The sequence below is a fragment of the Pelophylax lessonae genome (genome assembly GCF_965119305.1).
Source record: "Pelophylax lessonae genome assembly, chromosome: 3".
Classification (NCBI taxonomy): Eukaryota; Metazoa; Chordata; class Amphibia; order Anura; family Ranidae; genus Pelophylax; species Pelophylax lessonae.
In genome coordinates this window covers 61,833,216-61,858,582 of record NC_138770.1, presented here as the reverse complement: position 1 = coordinate 61,858,582, position 25,367 = coordinate 61,833,216, and the positions used below count along the sequence as shown (strand labels likewise).

Genomic DNA, 25,367 nt, shown 5'->3' with positions numbered 1-25,367 from the left:
GCTGCTGCGCAAATACCATGTGACATAAAAAATTGCAACAATCACCATTTTATTATTGGTTCTCTGCTAAAAAGAGGGGGTTCGAAGTAATTTTCTAGCAAAAAAATAAAAATTGTACATGCAAAAACAAAAAGTGCCAGAAAAGGCCTGGTCTGGTTGTTGCTAGTTACTAATAACTAATTCTGAACTTGGTCTCTTTATCTGTCAGTGTCATGTCTGCAGAGGACGCGCACTCACGCAGAAGAACGCCTGTTCAAGAGTCTATTCAGAGGGTATAATCGATGGTCCAGGCCAGTCCCAAATACCTCAGACGTCGTCATTGTCAAGTTTGGATTGTCCATTGCCCAGCTCATAGATGTGGTGAGTGCAATACTGATAAATCCTCTAAACCAATAGTCTCCAAACTGTAGCCCCGGATTGGGCCCTTTGCATGCTTTTATTTGGCCCTTGAGGCATCCCCCCGCACCTTCAGCAACAGTAGGGCATAGCCACTGACACCAGTGATTGGGCACTATTCCTCCCACTGACACCAATTATGGGGCAATATTCCTCCCATTATTACCATAGATGGAGCACTATTTCTCCCACTGATACCAATGATGGGACACTATTCCTCCCACTGACACCAATGGTGGGACACTATTCCTTCCACTGATACCAATGGTGGGACACTATTCCTTCCATTGATACCAATGATGGGGCACTTTTCTTCCCACTGATACCAATGATGGGGCACTATTCCTTCCACTGATACCAATGATGTGGCACTATTCCTCCCACTGATACCAATGATGGGGCACTATTCCTCCCACTGATACCAATGATGGGACACTATTCCTCCCACTGATACCAATGATGGGGCACTATTCCTTCCACTGACACCAATGATGGGGCACTATTCCTCCCACTGATACTAATGATGGGTCACTATTCCTTCCACTGATTCCAATGATGGAGCACTATTTCTCCCACTAATACCAATGATGGGGCACTATTCCTCCCACTGATACCAATGATGGGGCACCATTCATTCCACTGATACCAATGATGGGGCACTATTCCTCCCACTGATACCAATGATGGGGCACTGTTCCTCCCACTGACACCAATGATGGGGCACTATTCCTCCCACTGACACCAATGAGGGGGCACTATTCCTCCCACTGATACCAATGATGGGGCACTATTCCTCTCACTGATACCAATGATGGGGCACTATTCCTCCTACTGATACCAATGATGGGGCACTATTCCTCCCACTGATACCAATGATGGGGCACTATTCCTTCCACTGATACCAATGATGGGGCACTATGATGGGCGGAGGCCAGTCTGGAGGAGTGAGGGATCCTAGGCAGGATGTTATTGCATGCAGACCACCCTCGGTAACCTCTACATGTGACTTTAGATATACTTTTCTTTTAAATCTGTGGCTTTTATGAATAAAGTCCTTGGTGATCCTGCAATGAAGGGATTTATTCAAGCACTTCCTGTTATAGGGTGGCAATGCTCAACGCACATAACGTGGTCTGCAAAGCACCACTATAGAAAGGGTTGAATGGGTGCCATGTCTTCCCCTCTATAGAGGCCTAGAAAAACCTTTGGCCAGCGTTGGGTGTTACATAGTAGATACGATGTGTGCTGATGTCTTCATAGAATCGCGCCCCGCAACAGACACTGCTTCATAGTCACCATGGCAAATCCTTGAAAGGAACGATTCATTCTGAGTCAGTCCGGTGTACACAATTACCCAGCAATGTGGATTTATCCCGTAATCCCGCACATAATAAGGATTCAATTTTTTTTTTTCATATGTTATCAAGCAGTACGGAGGGAGAGGTGATAGAAAATGGATAAACAGCCATTGTGCGCCCAATACCGCCAATACACTTCCATAGTAACAGAATGTGAATAGCTAGAAGGCCATCGCTTTCTGCTTCTTGCGTCACGCCGTATCCCCATGCAGCAAACACCCTCAGTGGAATGGATTTTAGCCTTTCAGTGACATAAGATGGTTTCCTCATGTAATGCCGTGTTCAGAATTTCAGGGAAATTATTTGCTCTCAAAAAATTAACAAAGTTACTTTTTGTTTACTTTTACTTGTTTGTTTATTTTTTTTCTTTATTTAATTTTTTTATTTGTTTGTTTGTTTTTATTAATTTTTGTCTCACTTGAAACCATTTCTGGTATAAATCAGGACTCTACAGAGTGTTGTATACAATATAATTTTATAATCTGCCAATGAATATTAGGACATCAGGCATTACTCTTTTCTAAGCAGCCTTGCTCATGTATGTCATTTATTTCAAATACCCACAATGAATAAAAAAAAAGTTTTTCTTTGACATAAACTTTTTCAAATTCAATTATTATCATGGATCGTAATTTATTATAATTTTCATAATTACAATTATTTATTACACTTTATCATTAGTATTATTTTCAATACAATAAAACATATTTCTGCATTATTATTGTTGTTATCAATTATTATCAATAGTTACCTTGAAAGCATTTGTATCCATTTTTCAATTTTTAAGATAATTATTTTTGATTAATGAATAATATTTTTAATTATATATATTATTGTTATTATATAATTCATTAACATTTTGTACAAAATCTATAAAAATAAAATGATAAAATATTATTATTATTAGAGTTTACATAAGCGGCACAATAAATAATTATAAAAAAATCAAAGTTTAATTTTTTTTGCATATACTTTTTTGTTATCCAAGCAGGGCCCTCCTAAATCCTGTATAATTATTATTATCATTATTGTTATTATTATAGTTATAACTATAATGACAACAATATTATTATTATTAATAATAATAACAATAATAATAATAATATTAATAATGATAATAAAAATCATCATCATGGTCATTTTAATTATTATCAATAATGAATTACCTTGAAAGCAGTTTGAATCTAAACTTCACATTCTTAAGAGAATGATTTGTAAATATATATTATAGTTAAAAAAAAAAAAAAAAAATATATATATATATATATATATATATATATATATATATATATATATATATATATATATATATATATTTATTATAATATATTTTTTTACTATATAAAACATTAAAAAAAATACTAAAGATGTTTAAAATAATTTTAAATATATACAAATAAAATGAAAAAATATTTGTTAGCGTTTACATAGGGGGCACAAAAAATATATATAAAAAAAAAGGCAAAGTTTAATTGTTTAACATACTTTTTCTGTTATCGAAGCAGGGCCTTCCTAACCCTCTTGAAGCTTCATAAATCCTGTATAATAATAAAACAATAATAATAATCATCGTTTTAGTTATTTATATTATCAATAATGAATTACCTTAAAAGGAGTTTGTATCCAACCTTCACATTTTTAGGAAAATGATTTTTAAATGTATATTATTTTTATTTATATTATATATTTTTTTACTATATAAAACATGAAAAAAGGAAAAAAAAATAAATAAAATTCAAAAATTTTTTTTAAAGAAATATAAATATATAAATAATGAAATAAAAAAAATGTTAGAGTTTACAAAGGGGGCACAAAAAAGTCTTTAAAAAAAAAAAAAATCAAAGTTTAATTTCTTTTGCATATACTTTTTCTGTTATTATTATCATTTTTATTATCCTTATTATGAGTGATTATCATTAATTACCTTTAAAAGCAGTTTGTACACGACATTCACATTTTTAAGAGAATTACTTTTTTTTTTTTTTTTTTTTTTTTTAAACAGGGCTGCCAGGAGTCATACAAAATTAAAACGTAGGTGTATTTTCCCACCTGGGAGCCACAGGTACTGCCTAACACAATGGCTTTTTGAGGGTATACGTTGGTACTTGCATAAAAAAAAAAAAAAAAACGTGCTTACGTACGGACCTACAATCCTGGACGGAAGTATTGCAGTATATCTGTGTACTGCCGCTTATTTAAATAGGCAGCTGTATACAGCACCTGTGTCCCCCAGATGGGAAAATACTTCTGTATTTTATGTTGTGTGCATGAATTTTACGTTATTTTTATTTTTTATTTTGTTTAATTTATATTTTATGTATTTTTATTTGATATTTTATGCTACATATTTTATACTGTCTGCATGAGTCCTCAATTGTTTTATTTATTTATTTTATATTTGCACAGAGCACTAATCTCTATAATTCATCTTCTTTCCTATTGCTGTTAATATGAGTACATCACCTTACCCGCTAATTTCCATAGACATCTCACATAGTATATCTCAGTGGCTGTACATTAATGGAGACGTGCCTTTTTTTGCCTGTGCTGCAGATCTGTAAGTGCTGAATGCGTGAACAGGCAGTGATTAATATGAAATAAATCCTACACAGTTCAATACACGTGTAATCTATCAATTACTGGTGTGTATGGCATTCACCACGACTGTCATGTTCAGTAAAAGGAACAAAGGAGGATGAGGAATACGGAGTATTGGATATATGAAGGCTGATCTGCGTGACATTGCATTGCAATAATGTTGAGTAATCTCCATATTATTCCACCAATGCACTGATAGCAGTAAGTGACAATCAAATTCACACTATTTAGGAACATATCTTTATTGTTTTAATACTAGTTTTATTAGTTTCGTGACCTAGATCAGCGTTTCTCGAGGTACCCTGCAAAATCTTTAGGCACCCCAGTCTAAAATGTAAGAAAAAGTAAACCTGAGTCTAGGATGGTTGCACACACTTGGTGAAATCACATCAGAGGTTCCACACATCACATGCGAGGTTCCCCATATCACATCAGAGGTCACCCCAATTACAGCTGTCCCATCACAACAGAGATCACAACAGAGGTCCCCCATCACATCAGAGATCACAACAAAGGCCCCATTACATCAGAGATCTCAACAGAGGTCTCCCATCAAATGAGAGGTCCCCCACATCACATCAGAGGTCACCCCAATTACATCATTGGTCCTTCATTCACATCAGAGGTCCCCCATCACATCAGAGATCACAACAGAGGTCCCCCATATCACATCAGAGGTCACCCCAATTACAGCTGTCCCATCACATCAGAAATCACAACAGAGGTCCCCCATCACATCAGAGATCACAACAAAGGCCCCATTACATCAGAGATCTCAACAGAGGTCTCCCATCAAATGAGAGGTCCCCCACATCACATCAGAGGTCACCCCAATTACATCATTGGTCCTTCATTCACATCAGAGGTCCCCCATCACATCAGAGATCACAACATAGGTCCCCCATATCACATCAGAGGTCACCCCAATTACAGCTGTCCCATCACATCAGAAATCACAACAGAGGTCCCCCATCACATCAGAGATCACAACAAAGGCCCCATTACATCAGAGATCTCAACAGAGGCCCCCCATTAAATGAGAGGTCACCCCAATTACATCAGTGGTCCTTCCTTCACATCAGAGGTCCCCCATCACATCAGAGATCACAACAGAGGTCCCCCATCACATCAGAGATCACAACAGGGGCCCCATTACATCAGAGATCTCAACAGAGGTCCCCCATCAAATTAGAGGTCACCCCAATTACACCAGAGATCAGGGGCTCCCCCATCAAACGAGAGGTCCCCCACATCACATTAGAGGTCACCCCAATTACACCAGAGATCAGGGGCCCCATTACATCAGAGGTCACAACAGAGGTCCTCCATCACATCAGAGTTCCCCCATTACACCAGATATATCAACAGAGGTCCCCCATCACATCAGAGGTCCCCCATATCACATCATAGGTCACCCCAATTACATCAGTGGTCCTTCCTTCACATCAGAGGTCCCCCATCAAATCAGAGATCACAACAGTGGTCCCTCATCACATCAGGATCTCCCTTAATGCCAGTATTCCCCCATGACATCAGAGGTCCCCCATCACAATAGGATCTCCCTTCACATCAGTGTCCCCCCATCACATCAGAGGTCCCCCATCACATCAGAGTCTCCTTTCACATCAGGGTTGAAATTTAAGCTCCACACCACTGCTAAGAGGTCCAGATACAACGTCATTCTATTAAAGGTCATGGGTACAGTTCAAGAAATATCCATTATGTTTTAGGGGTCCAACATCACATCAGAGGTCCCCCACATCACATCAGAGATCACTTTACACTTTACAATTACAGCTTCCCCATCACATCAGTGATTACAACAGAGGCCCCATTACATCAGAGATCCCACATCACATCAGAGGTTTCCCACATCACATCAGAGGCCATCCCAATTACAGCTCCCCCATCACATCAAAGATCCCAACAGAGGTCCCCAATCACATCAGAGATCACAACAGGGGCCCCATTACATCAGAGATCTCAACAGAGGTCCCCCATCAAATGAGAGGTCCCCCACATCACATCAGAGGTCACCCTAATTACATCAGTGGTCCCTCCTTTACATCAGAGATCCCTCATCACATTAGAGATCACAACAAAGGTCCCCCATTACATCAGAGATACTGGTTTTGAAAAGTTGACATAGAAAGCATGACTGCAGATTGGTATTTTGGTAGAGACTTATAGCATATAATACGGATTTACAATGTGCACATGTCTACATAATACAGATATTTCCCGTAAGGTATAATGTCAAGCATAGCTCAACATTAATTTAGCAAATAATATCAAAATTGGAAGAGGTAATGACCAGGGGAAAGGGAAGAAAAACAACAAGGTAATATATTCCATCCAATAGAGTCCATTGCTTAGGACAATAACACAAGTCTTGTTAGAAACTGAAAGCTTTGCCTTGGGGTGTCAGAGCCACTCATCCCACTTGCAGTGGAGTGTTTTCAGAACATTCTGTGTAAAGGCTAGACACTATTGGCACTGACTATATCAATTACGTAAAAGAAGTTGGGTCATTAATGGGCCACTTCACACTATACATATGAGCAAATGTTCACATCTGTCGATATTGAGTTGCAAGCACACAGAGGAAACTGAGGTCAAATAAATTTGTAATGTCAAAGCCTTAGGCTTACTCAATTTGAGATCTGCTCAGAGATCATGGGTTGGTATTGTTGCTTTCAACTTAATTTTATGTTGGAGTTAACATGAGTTATTTCCCCCCGGGCCTGGATTTTACTTGGCTCATGGTAGCAGAGGATAAAAATAATATTTGTTGAGGGCTGCCATGCTGCCTGGATGAGCCAAAAGCTGAAGAATATAATTAGCTTGACATAGGTATACTGTTATGGTCAACAGGGCTAATTGGGCTAAAGGGGTGGTAAGACTAGCTGTTGGCCCCATCACATCAGAGTCCCTCAACCCAGTGCTATATTCCGGCCTAGGCCAACAAGGCCCAGGCCTAGGGTGGCACTTTGCAGGGGGCAGCAAAAAAGCTGCTCCCCCCTCCACATGAGAATCTATTGGCCACTGGTTGCTAGAGCCGCCTCTCTCACCCCACTCTCTCTCACCCCCCCCCTCTCTCTCTCTCTCTCTCTCTCTCACTCACCCCCCCCCCTCTCACTCCCCTCTCTCTCTCCCTCTCTCTCACCTCCCTCTCTCTCTCTAGCCCCCTCGCTCTCTCATCCCCCTCTCTCTCATCCCCTCTCTCATCCCTCTCTCTCTCTCATCCCCCCTTTCTCTTGCTCCCTCTCTCACCCCCCCCCCACCTCATCCCCCCTCTCTTTCATCCTCCCACTTTCTCACCCCCCTCTCTCCCCACTCTCTCTTTAATCCCCCTCTCTCTCATCCCTCCTCTCTCTCTCATTCCCCCTCTCTCTCTCTCTCATTCCCCCTCTCTCTCATCCCCCTCTCTCTATCGCTCATCCCCCTCTCTCTATCTCTCATCCCCCCTCTCTCTATCTCTCATCCCCCCTCTCTCTCTCTCATCCTCTCTCCCTCTCTCTCTCTCATCCTCTCCCCCTCTCTCTCTCTCTTTGATCCCCCCTCTCTCTCCCCCCTCTCTCTCACCCCCCTCTCTTTCACCCCCCCTCTCTCTCCATTCCTCACCCCCTCTCTCTCTCTCTCATCCCCTCTCACCCCCCCCCCCATGAGATCTCAGGGGTTAATGTAGTCCTTCAATTTTGGAGGGAGTCACATCCGTTAAAAAAGGAGTGGGGCAAATTTATATAGGAGGAGGAGGGAAGGCGCCCAATTTTATCCTTGCCTAGGGCAGCACAAAACCAAAATACACCACTGACATCACATCATACTTGACCCTATCACATCAGAATCCCCTGTTCACATCATAGTTGCCCCCAACACGTCAGAGTACCCCAGTCACCACATCATTGTTGCTCCCACCACGTCCAAGTCCCCTCATCACATCAGCAGCGTCCCTTCATCATCAGAAGCCTCAATCCTTCCCATCAGAGGCCCCCTATACATCAGAGTTTGCCTTGTATTAGGAGTGTATACATTTACTATTGTGTAGTATTGATTTCACAGACTCTCTAATGGCAATAAGAAAAAATGTTATGCTTGAAAATAAATTGTCAAGTTGGAAGTGAGTTTCTTGGACACAGATTATATTTCTAGGGTTTTTACGAGCGTCATCTCAATGGGCTTTATGTTTGAATGGGTTGTTCAGTCCTTTCCCATTAATTGACCAGACTTTAAGTACCATGTTTGTAACGGGGGTGAGTCAGTTGTGAAGTGGTTGAGTGTTTGTTCTAGATAGAATGAAAGGTCTAAATACCTCTTATGGTACTGTGACGTAAAGAAACCGGTGTTGCAGATGGGATCCAACATCCTCCTGATTGCAGAATGCCATAAACCACAGCGTGCGAGGTCATGGCATCTAGAAAAACTTGAGGATGAGAGTGGAAAATAACTAGTAACAAAACACATGAAGAACCAATGTAAAAAACATGAGAATCTTGGTTTGATTCCATAGACAGCATAACATCGCTGTGATGAATAAGAGGAAAGATGAGCAACTGTAGCATAATCACAGCACACTTCATATTCTCATATTTGTCGATACTGAGTTGTAAGCACAGGGAACTGAGGTCATCAAAACAATTTGTAATGCCTAAGTCATAGGCTCACTCAATTGGAGACCTGCTAGGAGATAATGGTTCCAACTTCATTCTATGTTGGAGATAACATGAGTATCTCCAATTAATGTTGGAAATAATATGAGTATCCCCATTTTGTCAAAAGCCAAAAGCCAGCTTTCATGTTGGAGACAACATGCGTATCCCCATTTTTGGTTCCCAGCAGTTTGACAGAATAGCCCCATCTCTATGGAACTTTTCCATTGTGTAATGTTTTGGAGAGTGGCAGACAGTGCTGTATCTTGGCATAGGCCAACAAGGCCCAGGCCTACGGCAGCACTTTGTAGGAAGGGCAGCAAAAAATTTGGACTTGTGTTTGCTGCCACTGATTATTTCACTTATTTGTATAATGACTCTGGACTTCTTATTTATTATACAAATAAGTGACATAATCCTATGATTACAATCATTGGCAGCAAACACAAGTCCAAATATCTTAAAAGAACTGATGGCGCTGCACTGATATGCTGCACTGATGGGCACTGATGGTCGCTAATATGCTGCACTGATGGGCACTAATATGCTGCTCTGATGGCCACTAATGAGTTGCCAATGGTGGGTACTGATAAACTGCACTGATGGGCATTAAGGAGGCTGCATTGATAAGGCAGCACTGATGAGGCTGCACTGATGGGCACGAGGTGGCACTGATAAGCTTCACTGATGGGGCTGCACTGATATGGTGCCCTGATGGGCACTGATATGTTGCACCGATGGGCACCAATAGGCTGCACTGATGGCCACTGATGAGGCGGCACTGATAAGCTGTACTGATATGATGCACTGATAGGCTGCACTGGAGGCCACTGATGGGGCTGTACTGATATTCTGCCCTGATGGGCAGTAATGAGGCTGCACTGATGGGCACTGATAGACTGGTTGTGGTCTGGTTTACAGATGAAAGGGCAGGTCATAAACAGGAAGGAGTGTGGCCTTTACAGGAAGGGGTGGGTCATATTTCAATTAGGGGGTGCACAAGTTTAGTCAATCCTGGGGCAGCACAAAACCTAAATACACCACTGGTGGCAGAAGTTGTTTCCTACATTAGTTATTGGCTAAGATAGTTGCTTGGGAAGGGCCAACATACGTCATTCCAGAATATGGATCTTGCTGTTTGAGCTGCTCCTTTAAAGGGTAAGGTGGATATATGTAATACGTCTCTATCAGGGAGATGTAGAGGTTTAGGCAATCAACGTGTCCTATCTAAATCCACCTCATAGGGAGAAGTTGAAGGCAGTAGAGTAGTGATCATTTGTTGAAGATATATGACTTTTTGGAGATCCTTCATTATTATGAGAGTCCACAAGGTCATTGTAGGCTTCATAATTCTCCCTCATTTTATTTTCAACCCTGTTACCCAAGTCCTACAGTTATGCTTTTAAATGATTCCATATAGAAATCATATCTTCATGAAGTGAGCTCTGCGCTGATAGCAACATGTCTTTTAGGGTTGTGTCATAGATGTGTTAGTCATTGGTAGGAAACTCACACATTGGTTCAACCAGTCCTTCAGCGTCTTCTAATTATCTTCCCCTACCCCCAGGGCCTGGAGCCTCTGCTGAGCTCCTGGGCCTGGATTTTGCTGGGCTCATGGTAGCATAGGTGAGGGCTGAGATTTGTTGAGGACTGCCATGCTGAATGGATGAGCCAGAAGCTGAAGAATAGCTTTCCTGTGGCAAAGCATGAGCAAAACACGATTCTAAAGCCCCGTACACACGTGCAGATTGTCGGCCGAAAAGATTCGGCTGCCGAACGATTGGCCGATTTTCGGCTTGTTAGTATGATGCTTCCGACAGCCGACAGCGCACTTTCGGCCGAACAGAATCTGTCGTGCAAGCATTAAAATTTTTGTTGGCCAACACCAGAACGGCCGATTGTTCACCAGTCAGTACAGATTTCGGCCGACAGACAGCAGATTTGCAAGACTGGGCATGCTCAGAAAAGAAAAAAGACAAGGAAAGTTAACCATCACATGACATCACTTCTGCAGTCGGCTGTTGTTGGCCGACAAAATTAGTGTGCAGTCTTTTGCAGTTTTCAACAGACACGACAGCCCTGGACAAAAGACGGCCGATCATTCGGCTGACAATCTGCACGTGTGTACGGGGCTTAAGACTGTATGGTGTCTCTACAGCTTGGAAAAAAATGGTGAGCTTTTGCTGCCCATACCTCCCTTTTCTTTTCCTTGTGGTTACAGTGGGGTCTGAGGATTTTGGAGGGTGGACAGGTTAGGGATCCCTCTCTGTGCTACTTCTATGCCTTGGATTGGTGCTGTTAGAGGAGCTCCCCTAAGATGAGGCCATCCACTTCCACTTCTGTCCACATCCCCATCAGTGAGTTTAATTTTGAGTTTCTATCGTAATATTGACCAAAAAGTAATTTACTAAGTTTTCACATTTTTACTGGCTTGTCCCATTGTTTTTGTTTATTGTTTTTATATAGACAGATATGTCTATAGGGGGGGCTGTATAGCAGGGGATATACAGTTATCCTTATGTAAACCCTAACTGAATTACATTCAGTTTGCTAAAGCCTGATGTATCAAAAACAATTAACTTTTTTCAAATAAATACTTTTTTGCTATTTCTTAGTGCTTCTGATGCTTTGCAGCCTTTTTGCAGCCACTTCCTGCCTCCATGCACTCCAGCGATGGCTGCATGGCATTTCTCAGGGTGGGTTTCCTGATGGTGACCACCGTGGACAATTTCTGTGTAATGAGTGTTACAATGGGCACCTATAGTCTCCTTTAGAAAACTGTGTGACATGAGGACAAAATTTAATTGGCTGTAACGCACCTCAACGTCTGAAAATTTCACGCCTGCTGCATTTTTTTCAATGCACACTGAAGAGAAAGTGTGAGAAATAACCCCCAGAATAAGTTCCAGTGGGTGCAATAATAACCCCCAACATTGGTGTCAGTGGACACAGTAATAACCCCCAACATTGGTGTCAGTGGACACAGTAATAACCCCCAACATTGGTGTCAGTGGGCACAATAATAACTCACAGAATTGGTGTCAGCTGACACAATAATAACCCACAGAATTGGTGTCAGCTGACACAATAATAACCCACAGAATTGGTGTCAGTGGACACAATAAAAAATTCCAGCATTGGTGTCAATGGACACAATAATAACCCACAGAGCTGGTGTCCGTGACTGCAATAAACCCAAGCATTTTGTCATTGGATGCAATAATAACCCCTAGCATTGGTGTGAGCGGACAAAACAATAACCCCCAACATTGGTGTCAGTGCACGCAATAATAACATCTAGCATTGATGTCAGTGGATGCAAAAAAAAAACCCAACATTGGTGTCAATGGACACAATAATAACCCCCAACATTGGTGTCAGTGGACACAAAAATAACCTGCAGAATTGGTGTCAGTGGACACAATAAAAACTCCAACATTGGTTTCAATGGACTCAATAACAACACCCATCATTAGTGTTCCGTGGATGCAATAATAACTCACACCATTGGTACCAGTGACCGCAAAAATAACCCCTAACATTGGTGTCAGTGGACACAATAATAACCCACAGAATTGGTGACCGTGACTGCAATAAACCCAAGCATTGTGTCAGTGGACACAATAATAACCCCCAACATTGGTGTCAGTGGACACAAAAATAACCCACAGAATTGGTGTCAGTGGACACAATAAAAACTCCAACATTGATGTCAATGGACTCAATAACAACACCCATCATTAGTGTCTGAGGATGCAATAATAACTCACACCACTGATACCAGTGACTGCTAAAATAACCCTCTACATTGGTGTAAGTGACAGTATTATAACTTTTCCCCACTCTATCCAAAACTGTTATTAGCAAATATGGAAGGGTCAAATTTCCATCACTGAAGTTTGTAGGTGCACATCAAAGGGGTAAGCAAAATTGAGAGCTTTTGTTTCCCAAATGGTGGTGAAAACCTGGAGATTTTTCATCATTTCATTTCAGAAAAATATCACCAGTTCGGCAAAATGCATTGGAATCAAGGGCGTGATATTAGGGTGGTTTTTGGTCATTTGTAAAGGGTGTCAGTCCTTTACAGGACAGTCCTTTTTAATATCCAGACACTATTGTGACAAAAACAGTCCTTCATTAGCCTCACTTTTTTTTTTTTTATCCCAGCCTCCTCAACTGTGGAAAAGGTCTGTTACAGAGGGATTTCAGAAAAACAAAGACTTTTATAGTAATACTACTGACAGAATGTATCATATGTTCGCATAGTATGTATCATACTATATGTATCATTTGTTCCCATAGATTTGGATGGGTGTAGAGATGCGCTCAGTATTGAAGGTGGTAACACTTGAGGTTGTTATTATACATGTTTGTTGAAATTCACAGTTCACAGGTGATGCGTAAAGCCAACTCATTTCGGAAGAAGTGCCTCCCCCCTTTCATCAGGGCTGTGATCAGGACTGACCTGGAACTCAACTATGATAAAAGCCCTTTAGGTCCTGTCTAATTATGGAGAACCCCCATCATCACAGTCCTGATGAAGGGGGAGGCAATTTCCTGAAACGTGTTAGCTTTACTCATCAGTCATCACCTGTGAACTTTGGATTTCAATAAAAATGCATATTAAAAATCCAAGTGTGACTACCTTCCATACCAATAAGAGCTGTGAGGGTGGGGGTTCTCCATCATTTGTCAGGACCTAAAGGGTTTCTATCAAAGTTGACCTCTTGTTCCAGGTCAGGCCTGATAACACCCACCATCACAATCCTGATGAAGGGGCTGTGATGGTGGGGGTCCTCCATCATTTGACAGGACCTAAAGGGTTTCTATCATAGTTGGCCTCAAGTTCCAGGTCACAGGATGATCACACCCACCATCCCAGCCCTGATGAAGGGGAAGGCACTTCCCCTGAAACACATTGGCTTTACTCCTCAAATGTAAACTGTGAATTTAAATAAAAATGTATGATAAAAATTAAGTGTGACTACCTTCCATTCCAATAAGGGCTGTGATGGCGGGGGTTCTCCATCATTTGAAAGGACTTAAAGGGTTTCTATCGTTGTTGAACTCTGGTTCCAGGTCAGTCCCGATCACACCCACATCACAGCCCTCATGAAGGGGGAGGCACTTCCCTTGAAACGCGTTGGCTTTACTCATCACCTGTGAAATGTACGTTTTCATAAACATTTGTAATACTAACTTCAAGTGCGAATACCTTCTATACTGAGCACAACTCTACACCCATCTGAAACTATTTTGCGGATCATCTTTCCATCGCTACCATAGAGCCAGCAGCCAGGACCCTAACAAGGCTAACCCATATTTAACTGTCATTGTCCACATACCTTCTTGAAGGACAACACATCCCAGATTACCTCTAGGGACACCATACCGCACACTGATTCAGCGCTGTCACATATGCGATGTAGCACCCTCCTAATATAGGATGCTAGGTAAGTTTGGTTTTTGGCTCCTCTGTAGTCATTGGAGCGGCTATTGATTTCTTGGACTGTTCTAGTTTTGACAGGCTGCAGGTTTAGTTGTTTCCCCCTGCATTCTGGAGGCTCCAAGAACATAGAGCCTAAGCTAGGAAAGTCACATAGGCAGCCTGAATATTGATTGTGCTTTAGCTGATTCCTAGGGAAGTATGCCCAGTAGGTGGTTGGAGGAGAACATAAATAGTCTGGGGTCTGCCCCTTTGAAGAAGTTCTGCTGAAGTCTGCTTGTCAGGATTCAGCAGCAGCTAGGAAGACCAGACACATGTAGCTACACATTGAACGTGGGAACAAACAATATAGATATACTTAAAGTGAGATTTATTTACAATGAAACACACAAACAAGAATACACAGCAAACAATGAACATAAGAATCTCCAGAAAACAAGAACCAACCCCAAAGACAAAAATAACTAATAAACCTAACAACTAACTATATACAAATATATACAATAAAAGAGACAAGGGTGACAGGGAATACAGGCATGCAAGGAAGAGGAAAGGAAGGGAAACAAGACTGGGTACAAGAGCAAGGAAGCAGGGTAGGGTGTAGGATAGATCAGGATATCTATCAGGCTCACCGGAACAAGGCTTTGGCAACAAGGAGGCCATCAAAATAGTGACACAATGGGGGAAAGTGAGGAGTAGCCTTAAATAGCCACCTAGCAGCTGAACACAGGTACAACTGATCATTACAGCCTGTTGGCTTCTGGAAGACACCTGCTGCTGAACGCTGGAACTGCAGCAATCAGCCCAGAGCAGCACAGTGCCACCGGCAGGTGAACTTAATCCTAACACTGCTGATGGTCATGGAGGTCCCAGCTATAGCAGAGCTGGGCGGGATCTATTTCTAATTCCTTCTATAGCTAAGGATTTGGGTCTGGAGGACCCATTGAAGAGTGCCTAGTGGGAGCTGGGAGGTGTGCAGCTGCTATGGGAAATTGTGAGTACTGATCCAAGCTCAAGAACCTAGTGACCGTGTGCTGTTCTGCTTTTGGGGGCCCCACAATAGCTTTTACTCTGAGACTGCTCCTACAGGGTCTTAATTCCGGTTTTCCCATTGGTTACTGGGTTAGAGACTGCTCGGGAATGTTGCACCTAGTGAAGTGTGTCCTCCTGTTACCAGTCAGTATTTTTGGAGTATCCCGTACCACCCCAACCCTTCTCCTGTTTCAAGTTCTGCAAGCAATAAATCATAAGAGTGACATCCCCTAGACAAGTGATGGCGAACCTTGGCACTCCAGATGTTTTGGAACTACATTTCCCATGATGCTCAACTACACTGCAGAGTGCATGAGCATCATGGGTAATATAGTTCCAAAACATCTGGAGTACCAAGGTTCGCCATCACTTCCCTAGACTGTTTAATGGAACCAGCGAAAATGGACTATTGCTTGTGTGAATGGTGGCCTTTGCACTGTTTTACATACAAACAAGAAAAATTGGCCCGCGGGACTTTGTGTGAGGTGTGCTTGGAGGCTGGAGAGGAATTAAGTACACAATTAGTAAAAGCAATATTTGTTTTATTGCAAAGTATGCACAGGTTGTAAAAATACAAATACATAACATGTGCTCCATGGCACATGACGTAGCTCAAAGGCTATAGATACAATATTGTACAACACAGGCAAAATTCAATCATATATTGGAAAACATCTTGATGTAACCACTCAATTACAGATAAGACATATATTAGGGTGGAAGACACCCACTGTGCCCATTTAATGATCTGGCTCCCTCTCTGGCTGGACAATCACATCTTGGTGCCCCTCCATTTTCTTATAGGTTTATCTAAACCATTTCCCTTATATGCCATATGCAACCATCTATTGAGATTTTACTCTGTTACGGTTATTACATCCAATGTCTTTGCTTTATGTTGATTCCCTGTGTGCTGGATGTTGCTAGTTCTAGTCCCGGGAGCTGCGATGTACGAATTGGGAGGCTCCATCTCCCTTGCTGTCCCCGCTCCTCCCCTTCCATGGGAGGAGCGGGTCCACCTGTACATCGGCGTCATGCCGCACCCCCAGCTTGGTGCATCAGTGTTGTCACTGACGTCACCGCGCTGTGTGCGTGCCTACACATCTACGGGTCGGAGAGGTCCGCCCCCAGCACTCCTCTCCTCCACGAGATCACAGACGCTGCTAGTCTGATTGATCTCTGCACACCCGCTGCATGACGCTAGGGTCCCACCTGTGCTCCTAGTCTCGGGTCCAAATGGTAGGTCAGTTGCCTTGTTTTCACTATCTTGTCCGCACTACTTTCTCCTTGCATCCACTTTTCTCAGGGCGGCTTTTCTATACCCTCCACTCACGATCTCATCTCTCCCTCACCCCACCTCGGCACTTACCTGACACACTGTCACCCACCTTTTCTTTCTTTTCCATTATGTCTTCTCTTTTCTTGTTCACTCTTGGTTATCTTGGCAGCACTATTCCTTTTTACACCGGCCCTCTCCATCTCATACACATTTGTTTAGCAATTTATCGGTTGCAATTTGCTACCGTCTCACTACTATTTATACTTTTACATATGACAGATGGAAAGATGCTTTTGTTATTTGCACATTCATTACTCACCCACCATGGACCCCTTACATTGGCTGTCACCACATTGGGACCCTTCAGCTCCCGGGCCAGACACGCACACCGCTGCAACACAGGAGTCCATTTTCTCCACTCAAGTCCCATTGAGTTGTGAGTATTCCATACTCCGTCAAGTTTTCACTACTTGATTGAATTTTGCAATTAAAACTACAATGCTATGGCATATTTTAACAACAGTGTTCTTTTATAGATATACTTCGAATTATTGATCTCTGAGGAAGGGAGATGTTACTCCCGAAACGCGTCAGTCCACGATGATATATACTATTTTTACTGTTATGTCAACTCAGCACATTATTTATGTCTTATCTGTAATTGAGTGGTTACATCAAGATGTTTTCCAATATATGATTGAATTTTGCCTGTGTTGTACAATATTGTATCTATAGCCTTTGAGCTACGTCATGTGCCATGGAGCACATGTTATGTATTTGTATTTTTACAACCTGTGCATACTTTGCAATAAAACAAATATTGCTTTTACTAATTGTGTACTTAATTCCTCTCCAGCCTCCAAGCACACCTCACACAAAGTCCCGCGGGCCAATTTTTCTTGTTTGTATGTATAATTTGGGATGGAGGAGTGTTTTGGTGGGAACCAGATCATTACCCTTTTGTTGAATTTGCACTGTTTTAGGAAAGAATCGGTTAAATTGAGAGGCTTGCATGGCGGTAGCGATACAGCACAATGGATTTTTTTTTATTCCCATTGAAATTTAGGTGACTATTTATAAAAACTTGCTGTCCTGAAAAATCCCCGTAATGTGTCTAATATGTTTATTTCCTATGATCATCAGTGCCATCTAGTGGCTATACTGTGGAACTTCTTTTAAATACCCCAATCAGGAAAATACTGCTTTTTGGCCGCTATAAGGAACTGAAAATAATATGAAAAATCATATTAGACATATTACAGTATTTTTTTCATGGCAGCTGTGCAAATGCTTAAGGGAATCACGCTTTTTTTTTTTTTTTAAATAGACCCTTAAAGTGTAGCAACTCACTATAAAGACAGTTAAACCCCTTCAATTATGAAATGTATTATGTTATTTAACAGGCAGCCTGTTCATGCTGTCCTTTTTTATTGATCAAATGCAGAACACTAATTTTACAAAATCACTGTACAGGATATTAAATTATTATTTTTTTCCTCCTCCACCGATGGATAAATCCATCGTCCACCGAATGCCTGCTCACGTTGTCTCATCCTGCCAATTACAGCTTTGGTAATGGACACTTGTTACATTGTAACAAAAGAATCCAGAGTCCCAGAGTTCCGCTGTTGCTAGGTTACCATCCTCTTTACAACTGCCACTCTCTGATCTGCCTACTGCTGCAAGGAAAGTAACTTCCTCCCAATGATCCACACACATTAAGAAAAGTAATAAATAATGACCGGGTATTAATATTACCTCCTCAGCTCAGCACACGCTTGGCTGGACCCCGAGTACAAATCAACAGATATAATAAATTATTTCAAGCCGCCTTTTCCATCTTTTCATTTTACAGCTATAAATATTAATAAGTTTCCCCCCTGGCTGCCTTAAGGATTTTGTTATTTATTGATGTTGCTGGGCGCACCCAGCGGGGTAATGAGATATTTGGTTGGGGATCCTCAATTTGTAGATAAGTCATTCTTTTTTTTTTTTTCTTTTCTGTCTGCCTGGCTCAAGTCATTAAATGGGATTCCTATTTTTTTTCCCATCACCCTCTTCCTCCTCACTGTAAATAAAAAAAAAAGCTTTCAACGCATTGGAATTGGCAAAAAATAAATAAAAAGAAGAAAAATTCAGATCTCACAAAGCCCGGCTCCAAGTACAATTACCAGGTTGCCTCAAACATAAATAAGGCTGGGGTCTGGCGGACAGAGAGCGGGCCGTCTGACGAGGACGATAAGGCAGCGGTGGTACGAGGAGAGGCGTGAGATGTTCGGGGAACGTGCTGTGCTCATGCTGAGTCCGGCCTGATTATCGCTGATTTCAATTCAGATATATTTCTTTGCTCCTAGATTCATATTTATTTTCAGATGACTAATGTATTTTTTTTTTATTTTTCTCAATTTCTTTTTTATTTTTTTAATTTCTTTTTTTTTTTATGCTTTTTATTTATTTTCAGATTTAATTTTGTTAAATGTTTTTTTATTCGATTTCAGGATGAAAAAAATCAAATGATGACAACTAATGTGTGGCTAAAACAGGTAGGCCAAATAAAATGATAAATTATAAAATTATAATTTGTATTCTTTATATTTTTTTCTTTATATTTTTTATTTTATATGTATATATGTGTGTGTATATAGATATATATATATATATATATATATATATATATATATATATATATATACAGTGGGGAAAATAATTATTTGATACCCTGCAGATTTTTGCAATTTTCACTCTTTTATGAAGAAATGAAGGGTCTATAATTAGGTATTCATAGGTGTATTTTAGCTGATAGAGACAGAATATCAAGCAAAAATCCAGAAAAAAGCACATGATACAAATTTTATAAATTGAGTTGCAGTTCAGTGAGTAAAATAAGTATTTGATCCCCTACCAACCACTAATAATTCCCACAGACTGGCTACAGCATGTGCTCACGTGGTACACAGATGTGGTACCTGAGGTGCTCCTAAGAACAACTAGGTATGTGTACAAAAAACACCTCTCCACAGAATCTCTTCCACTAAAACCCACCATCATGGGCAAGACCAAAGAACTGTCAAAGAACGTCAGGGACAAGATTGTAGAGCTGCACAAGGCTGGAATGGGCTAAAATCAAGGCCATCAGCAAGAAGCTTGGTATGAAGGAGACAACTTTTGGAGCAAATATTCGCAAATGATAGAAATACAATATAACCATTAATCGCCCTCGGTCTGGAGCTCCATGCAAGATTTTGCCTCCTGGGGTAAGGATGATCATAAAAAAAGTGAGGGATCAGCCCAAAACTACAGGGGAGGAGCTTTTGAATGATCTCAAGGCATGTGGGACCACAGTCGCCAAGCAAACCATTGATAACACAATACGCTGCCACAAATTTAAATCCTGCAGCGCCCACAAGGTCCCCCTCCTCAAGAAGGCACATGTACAGGCCCATCTGAAGTTTGCCAATGAACATCTAAATGATTCAGAGAAGGATTGAGAGACCAAAATTGAGCTCTTTGGCATTAACTCGACTCACTGTGTTTGGAGGAAGAAAAATGCTGATTATGACCCTAAGAACACCATCCCTACAGTCAAGCACAGAGGTGGAAACATTATACTCTGGGGCTGTTTCCCTGCCAAGGTACAGGCTGACTTTGCCGCATTGAGGGGCCAATGGACGGGGCCATGTATTGTAAATCTTGGATGAGAACCTTCTTCCCTCAGCCAAAACACTAAAGATGGGTCATGGATGGGTCTTCCAGCATGACAATGACCCAAAACATACCACCAAGGCAACAAAGGAGTGGCTCAAAAAGAAGCACATTACCACTTTACCACCTGAGGATTTTGCTGTCTTATGTCCAGGCCACTTTTTGCGATTTGGCGCTGTGCGAATTTAACTGACAATTGCGCGGTCGTGCAAAGCCGTACCAAAACAAAATTTACGTCCTTTTTTTTCCCACAAACAGAGCTTTCTTTTGGTGGTATTTGATCACCTGTGCGATTTTTACTTTTTGTGCTATAAACAAAATAAAAGCGTTTATTTTGAAAAAATAACAATATTTTTAAACATTTTTTATATGAAATTCCCCCCAAAAAAATGTAAAAATCAAAATTTTTTTACATTTTTGGCCAATTTGTTTTCTGCTACCTATGTTTGGTAAAAAAAAAATCACAATAAGCGTATTTTGATTGGTTTGCGCAAAAGTTATTGCGTTTACTAAGGGAAAGATTTTGGTGTTTTTTTTTTTTAACGAGTAATGGCGGCGATCTGCAATTTTTTTTTTTTTTTTTTTGCGGGACTGCGACATTGCGGCGGACAGATTGGACCCTTGACTGACATTTTTGACGCTTTTGGGGGTACCAGTGACATTACTACAGTAATCAGTGCTATAAATATGCACTGTTACTGTAAAAATTACACTGGCAAGGAAGGGGTTAATTTTATTGGAGCGGGAGGGGTTAATGTATGCCTGGTGATTACTAACGTGTGTGGGGGGAGGTGACTGAGTGACACAGGGACAGATCGCATGTTCAGCTATGCTGAACCCTGCAATCTGACCCTGCCTGTCACTTAGGAGATCCGCTCGCTCTGTTTACACAAGCGGGCGGATCTCGAAACTCGATTCCCCGACGATCGGGGAAGAGCAGCGGCGATCGCCGCCGCTCCTCCCCTGGCCCGACTCCCGCTGTGACTGAAAACAGCGGGAGCACGCCTCCGGCGGCGCGCGAGTGCCGCCTACAGGGGGAGGAGTCCAGCGACGTAGGTTTACGTCGCTGGACGGAATCGAGCCACTTTGCCGCAGTACATTCCCAGTGACTGGTCGGCAAGTGGTTAAGGTCATGGAGTGGTCTAGCCAGTCTCCAGACCTTAATCCTATGGAAAATGTATGGAGGGAGCTAAAATTTAGAGTTGCCAAGGGACAGCCAAGAACCCTCAAGGATTTAGAGAAGATCTGTAAAAAAGAGTGGACCAAAATCCCTCCTGAGATGTGTGCAAACCTGGTAACCAACTACAAGAAACATCTTACCTCTGTGTTTGCCAACAAGGGTTTCTCTACCAAGTACTAAGTCATGTTTTGCTTGGGGATCCAATACTTATTTTACTCACTGAAATGCAACTCAATTTAAAAAAAACATTTGTATCGTGTTTTTTTTCTGGATTTTTGGTTGATATTCTGTCGCTATAATTTAAAATACACCTATGAAAACAACTATAGACCCTTCATTTCTTTGTAAGTGGGCAAACTTACAAAATCTACAGGGAAACATAGATTACATATTACATAGTTACATAGTTGTTAAGGTTGAATAAAGACACCAGGCCATCCAGTTCAACCTGTGGATGTGTGTATTATGTCTCTACCAATTCCCATATCCCTGTGCATTGTGTTCAGTAAGATGCCCATCTAAGATTTTTTTTAAATTAGTGACATTACACATTGAAGCAACCAATTGTGGAATTGATTTCACATCCTTACAGCTCTAACATTGAAAAACCCCTTATGCAGTATAGGGTTTAACTGCTTCTCGTCCAACTTTATTGAGTGGCGTTCCTCATAACTTAGGTCCTCAAGTCCCCTTATTAGCTTTGCTTTGGCGAATTCGAGATACACTACATCCATAGACCTTTCTTTATCCCGATTACAGCCTTTTTCATAAATCCATGCTGGTTACTACTAAAAATACTATTGTTTTCTTCAAATTCCTGGTTATGGTCCCTTATCATCCTCTTCAATAGTTTACAATCTATTGATGTAAGGCTGACTGGTCTGTAGTTTCCAGATATGTATATTGGCCCATTCTTGAATATTGGTACTAGAATAGCTTTACGCCAATCCGCTGGTATCATTCCATTCAGTAAGCTTTCCTTAAGATTAGGAATAAAAGGTCTAGCAATGACCTAGCTAAATTTATTGAGGACCCTTGGGTGCAAGCCATCTGGTCCTGGTGATTTCTTAACATTAAGTTTTTCTAGTTTTTTTTAGAACACTGGCTTCTGTTAGCTACAAGGTCACACTCCCTGCTGTATTGCTAACAATACTGCTTCTTCTCCACCTTCATCGAGCGGCCTTTTGTCATCTTAAATGATCTGAGACTGAATAGTTTCCTCCCTATGCTAGAATACCAATTAAGATATGTGTATATCGCTATCATATCACATCTTAAGTGTCTTTTCTCCAGGGAGAATACATTTAATAATTGTAAAGGTTCCTCATAACTGAGCTCCTCCAGCCCTTTTACTAGTTTTGTTGCGCTTCTTTGGACTCTTTCCAGTTCCAGCACATCTCTTCTAAAAGACTGGAGACCAGAACTGGATGGCATTATCAAGTTGTGGCCAAACCAGAATTTTGTAAAGTGGTAGAATTATAGTTTTTTCTCTTAAGTAAATCCCATTTGAAATGCATGCTAATATTCTACTGGCTTTGCTTGCAGCAGCTTGGCATTGAATGCTATTGCTGAGCCTGTTATTTACTAGGACCCCCAGATCCTTTTCCATCCTGGATTCCCCTAGAGCAGGGGTGGGGAACCTTTTTTCTACCAAGGGCCATTTGGATTTTTGTAACATCATTCGGTGGCCGTACAAAATGTATGCATAAATGTAATAGGCATTGCTTTGCGGCAAAAAACGCTGTAAAAAATTGCGTGACTTTGAGGTCACAAAAGCGTGAAAGGGGCCTTCAGTAATCAAGGTATAGTGTGCCCCCTTTCAGTGCAGACTGACCACAGCGTGCCCCCCTTTCAATGCAGACTGACCACAGCGTGCCCCCCTTTCAATGCAGAGTGACCACAGCATGCACCCTTTCAATGCAGAGAGACCACAACGTGCCCCCTTTCAATGCAGACTGACCACAGCGTGCCCCCCCTTTCAATGCAGACTGACCACAGCGTGCCCCCCTTTCAATGCAGACTGACCACAGCGTGCCCCCCTTTCAATGCAGACTGACCACAGCATGCCCCCTTTCAATGCAGAGTGCCCACAGCGTGCCCCCTTTCATTGCGGAGTGCCCACAGCGTGCCCCCTTTCATTGCAGAGTGCCCACAGCGTGCCCCCTTTCATTGCGGAGTGCCCACAGCGTGCCCCCTTTCATTGCAGAGTGCCCACAGCGTGCCCCCTTTCATTGCGGAGTGCCCACAGCGTGCCCCCTTTCATTGCGGAGTGCCCACAGCGTGCCCCCTTTCATTGCGGAGTGCCCACATGCCCACAGCGTGCCCCCTTTCATTGCGGAGTGCCCACAGCGTGCCCCCTTTCATTGCAGAGTGCCCACAGCGTGCCCCCTTTCATTGCAGAGTGCCCACAGCGTGCCCCCTTTCATTGCAGAGTGCCCACAGCGTGCCCCCTTTCAATGGGGAGTGCCCACAGCGTGCCCCCTTTCATTGCAGAGTGCCCACAGCGTGCCCCCTTTCATTGGGGAGTGCCCACAGCGTGCCCCCTTTCATTGGGGAGTGCCCACAGCGTGCCCCCTTTCAATAGGGAGTGCCCACAGCGTGCCCCCTTTCATTGCGGAGTGCCCACAGCGTGCCCCCTTTCAATGGGGAGTGCCCACAGCGTGCCCCCTTTCATTGCAGAGTGCCCACAGCGTGCCCCCTTTCATTGCGGAGTGCCCACAGCGTGCCCCCTTTCATTGCGGAGTGCCCACAGCGTGCCCCCTTTCATTGCAGAGTGCCCACAGCGTGCCCCCTTTCATTGCAGAGTGCCCACAGCGTGCCCCCTTTCAATGGGGAGTGCCCACAGCGTGCCCCCTTTCATTGCAGAGTGCCCACAGCGTGCCCCCTTTCATTGGGGAGTGCCCACAGCGTGCCCCCTTTCATTGGGGAGTGCCCACAGCGTGCCCCCTTTCAATGGGGAGTGCCCACAGCGTGCCCCCTTTCATTGCGGAGTGCCCACAGCGTGCCCCCTTTCAATGGGGAGTGCCCACAGCGTGCCCCCTTTCATTGCAGAGTGCCCACAGCGTGCCCCCTTTCAGTGCGGAGTGCCCACAGCGTGCCCCCTTTCAGTGCGGAGTGCCCACAGCGTGCCCCCTTTCAGTGCGGAGTGCCCACAGCGTGCCCCCTTTCAATGGGGAGTGCCCACAGCGTGCCCCCTTTCAATGGGGAGTGCCCACAGCGTGCCCCCTTTCAGTGCGGAGTGCCCACAGCGTGCCCCCTTTCAGTGCGGAGTGCCCACAGCCTGAACAGCGTACCAAGCCCCAGTGCACTTCACTTACCTGTTTTAGCGGCGGCTTCCTCTTCAGTCCCCGCGTCTCTTCGAGTCCTCCCGTGTCCCGCCTCCTCCTCGGCCAATGGCATTGGCCGAGGAGGAGGAGGATCTGTGAGACAGTAGCGAATTTTCATTCGCTATTGTCACACAAATGGGCGGGCTCGAGGCGCACTGCTCTGTGTCTCGGGTCCAGCCTTTTCAGAGATTCACAGTGTCAGAACGGAGCCATCGGCTCCTTCTGACACAGCGGCACGGGGGGCCGGACAGAACGATCGTGCGGGCCGCATGCGGCCCGCGGGCCGGAGGTTCCCCACCCCTGCCCTAGAGGTTATCCCCCTAATGCGTAACTTGCATTCATATTTTTAGCCCCCAAATGCATTACTTTACATTTCTCTACATTGAACCTCATTTGCCATG

General features: G+C 42.8%; 1 protein-coding gene across 1 annotated transcript in view; it reads left to right on the top strand.

Moving 5' to 3' along the window:
• Positions 1-25,367, top strand: part of CHRNA2 (cholinergic receptor nicotinic alpha 2 subunit) — a 168,586-nt gene that overhangs the window by 87,921 nt on the left and 55,298 nt on the right. The window contains 2 exon segments of the mRNA XM_082251468.1: positions 209-360; positions 19,257-19,301. Coding sequence (XP_082107594.1) covers positions 209-360; positions 19,257-19,301 — 197 coding nt within the window.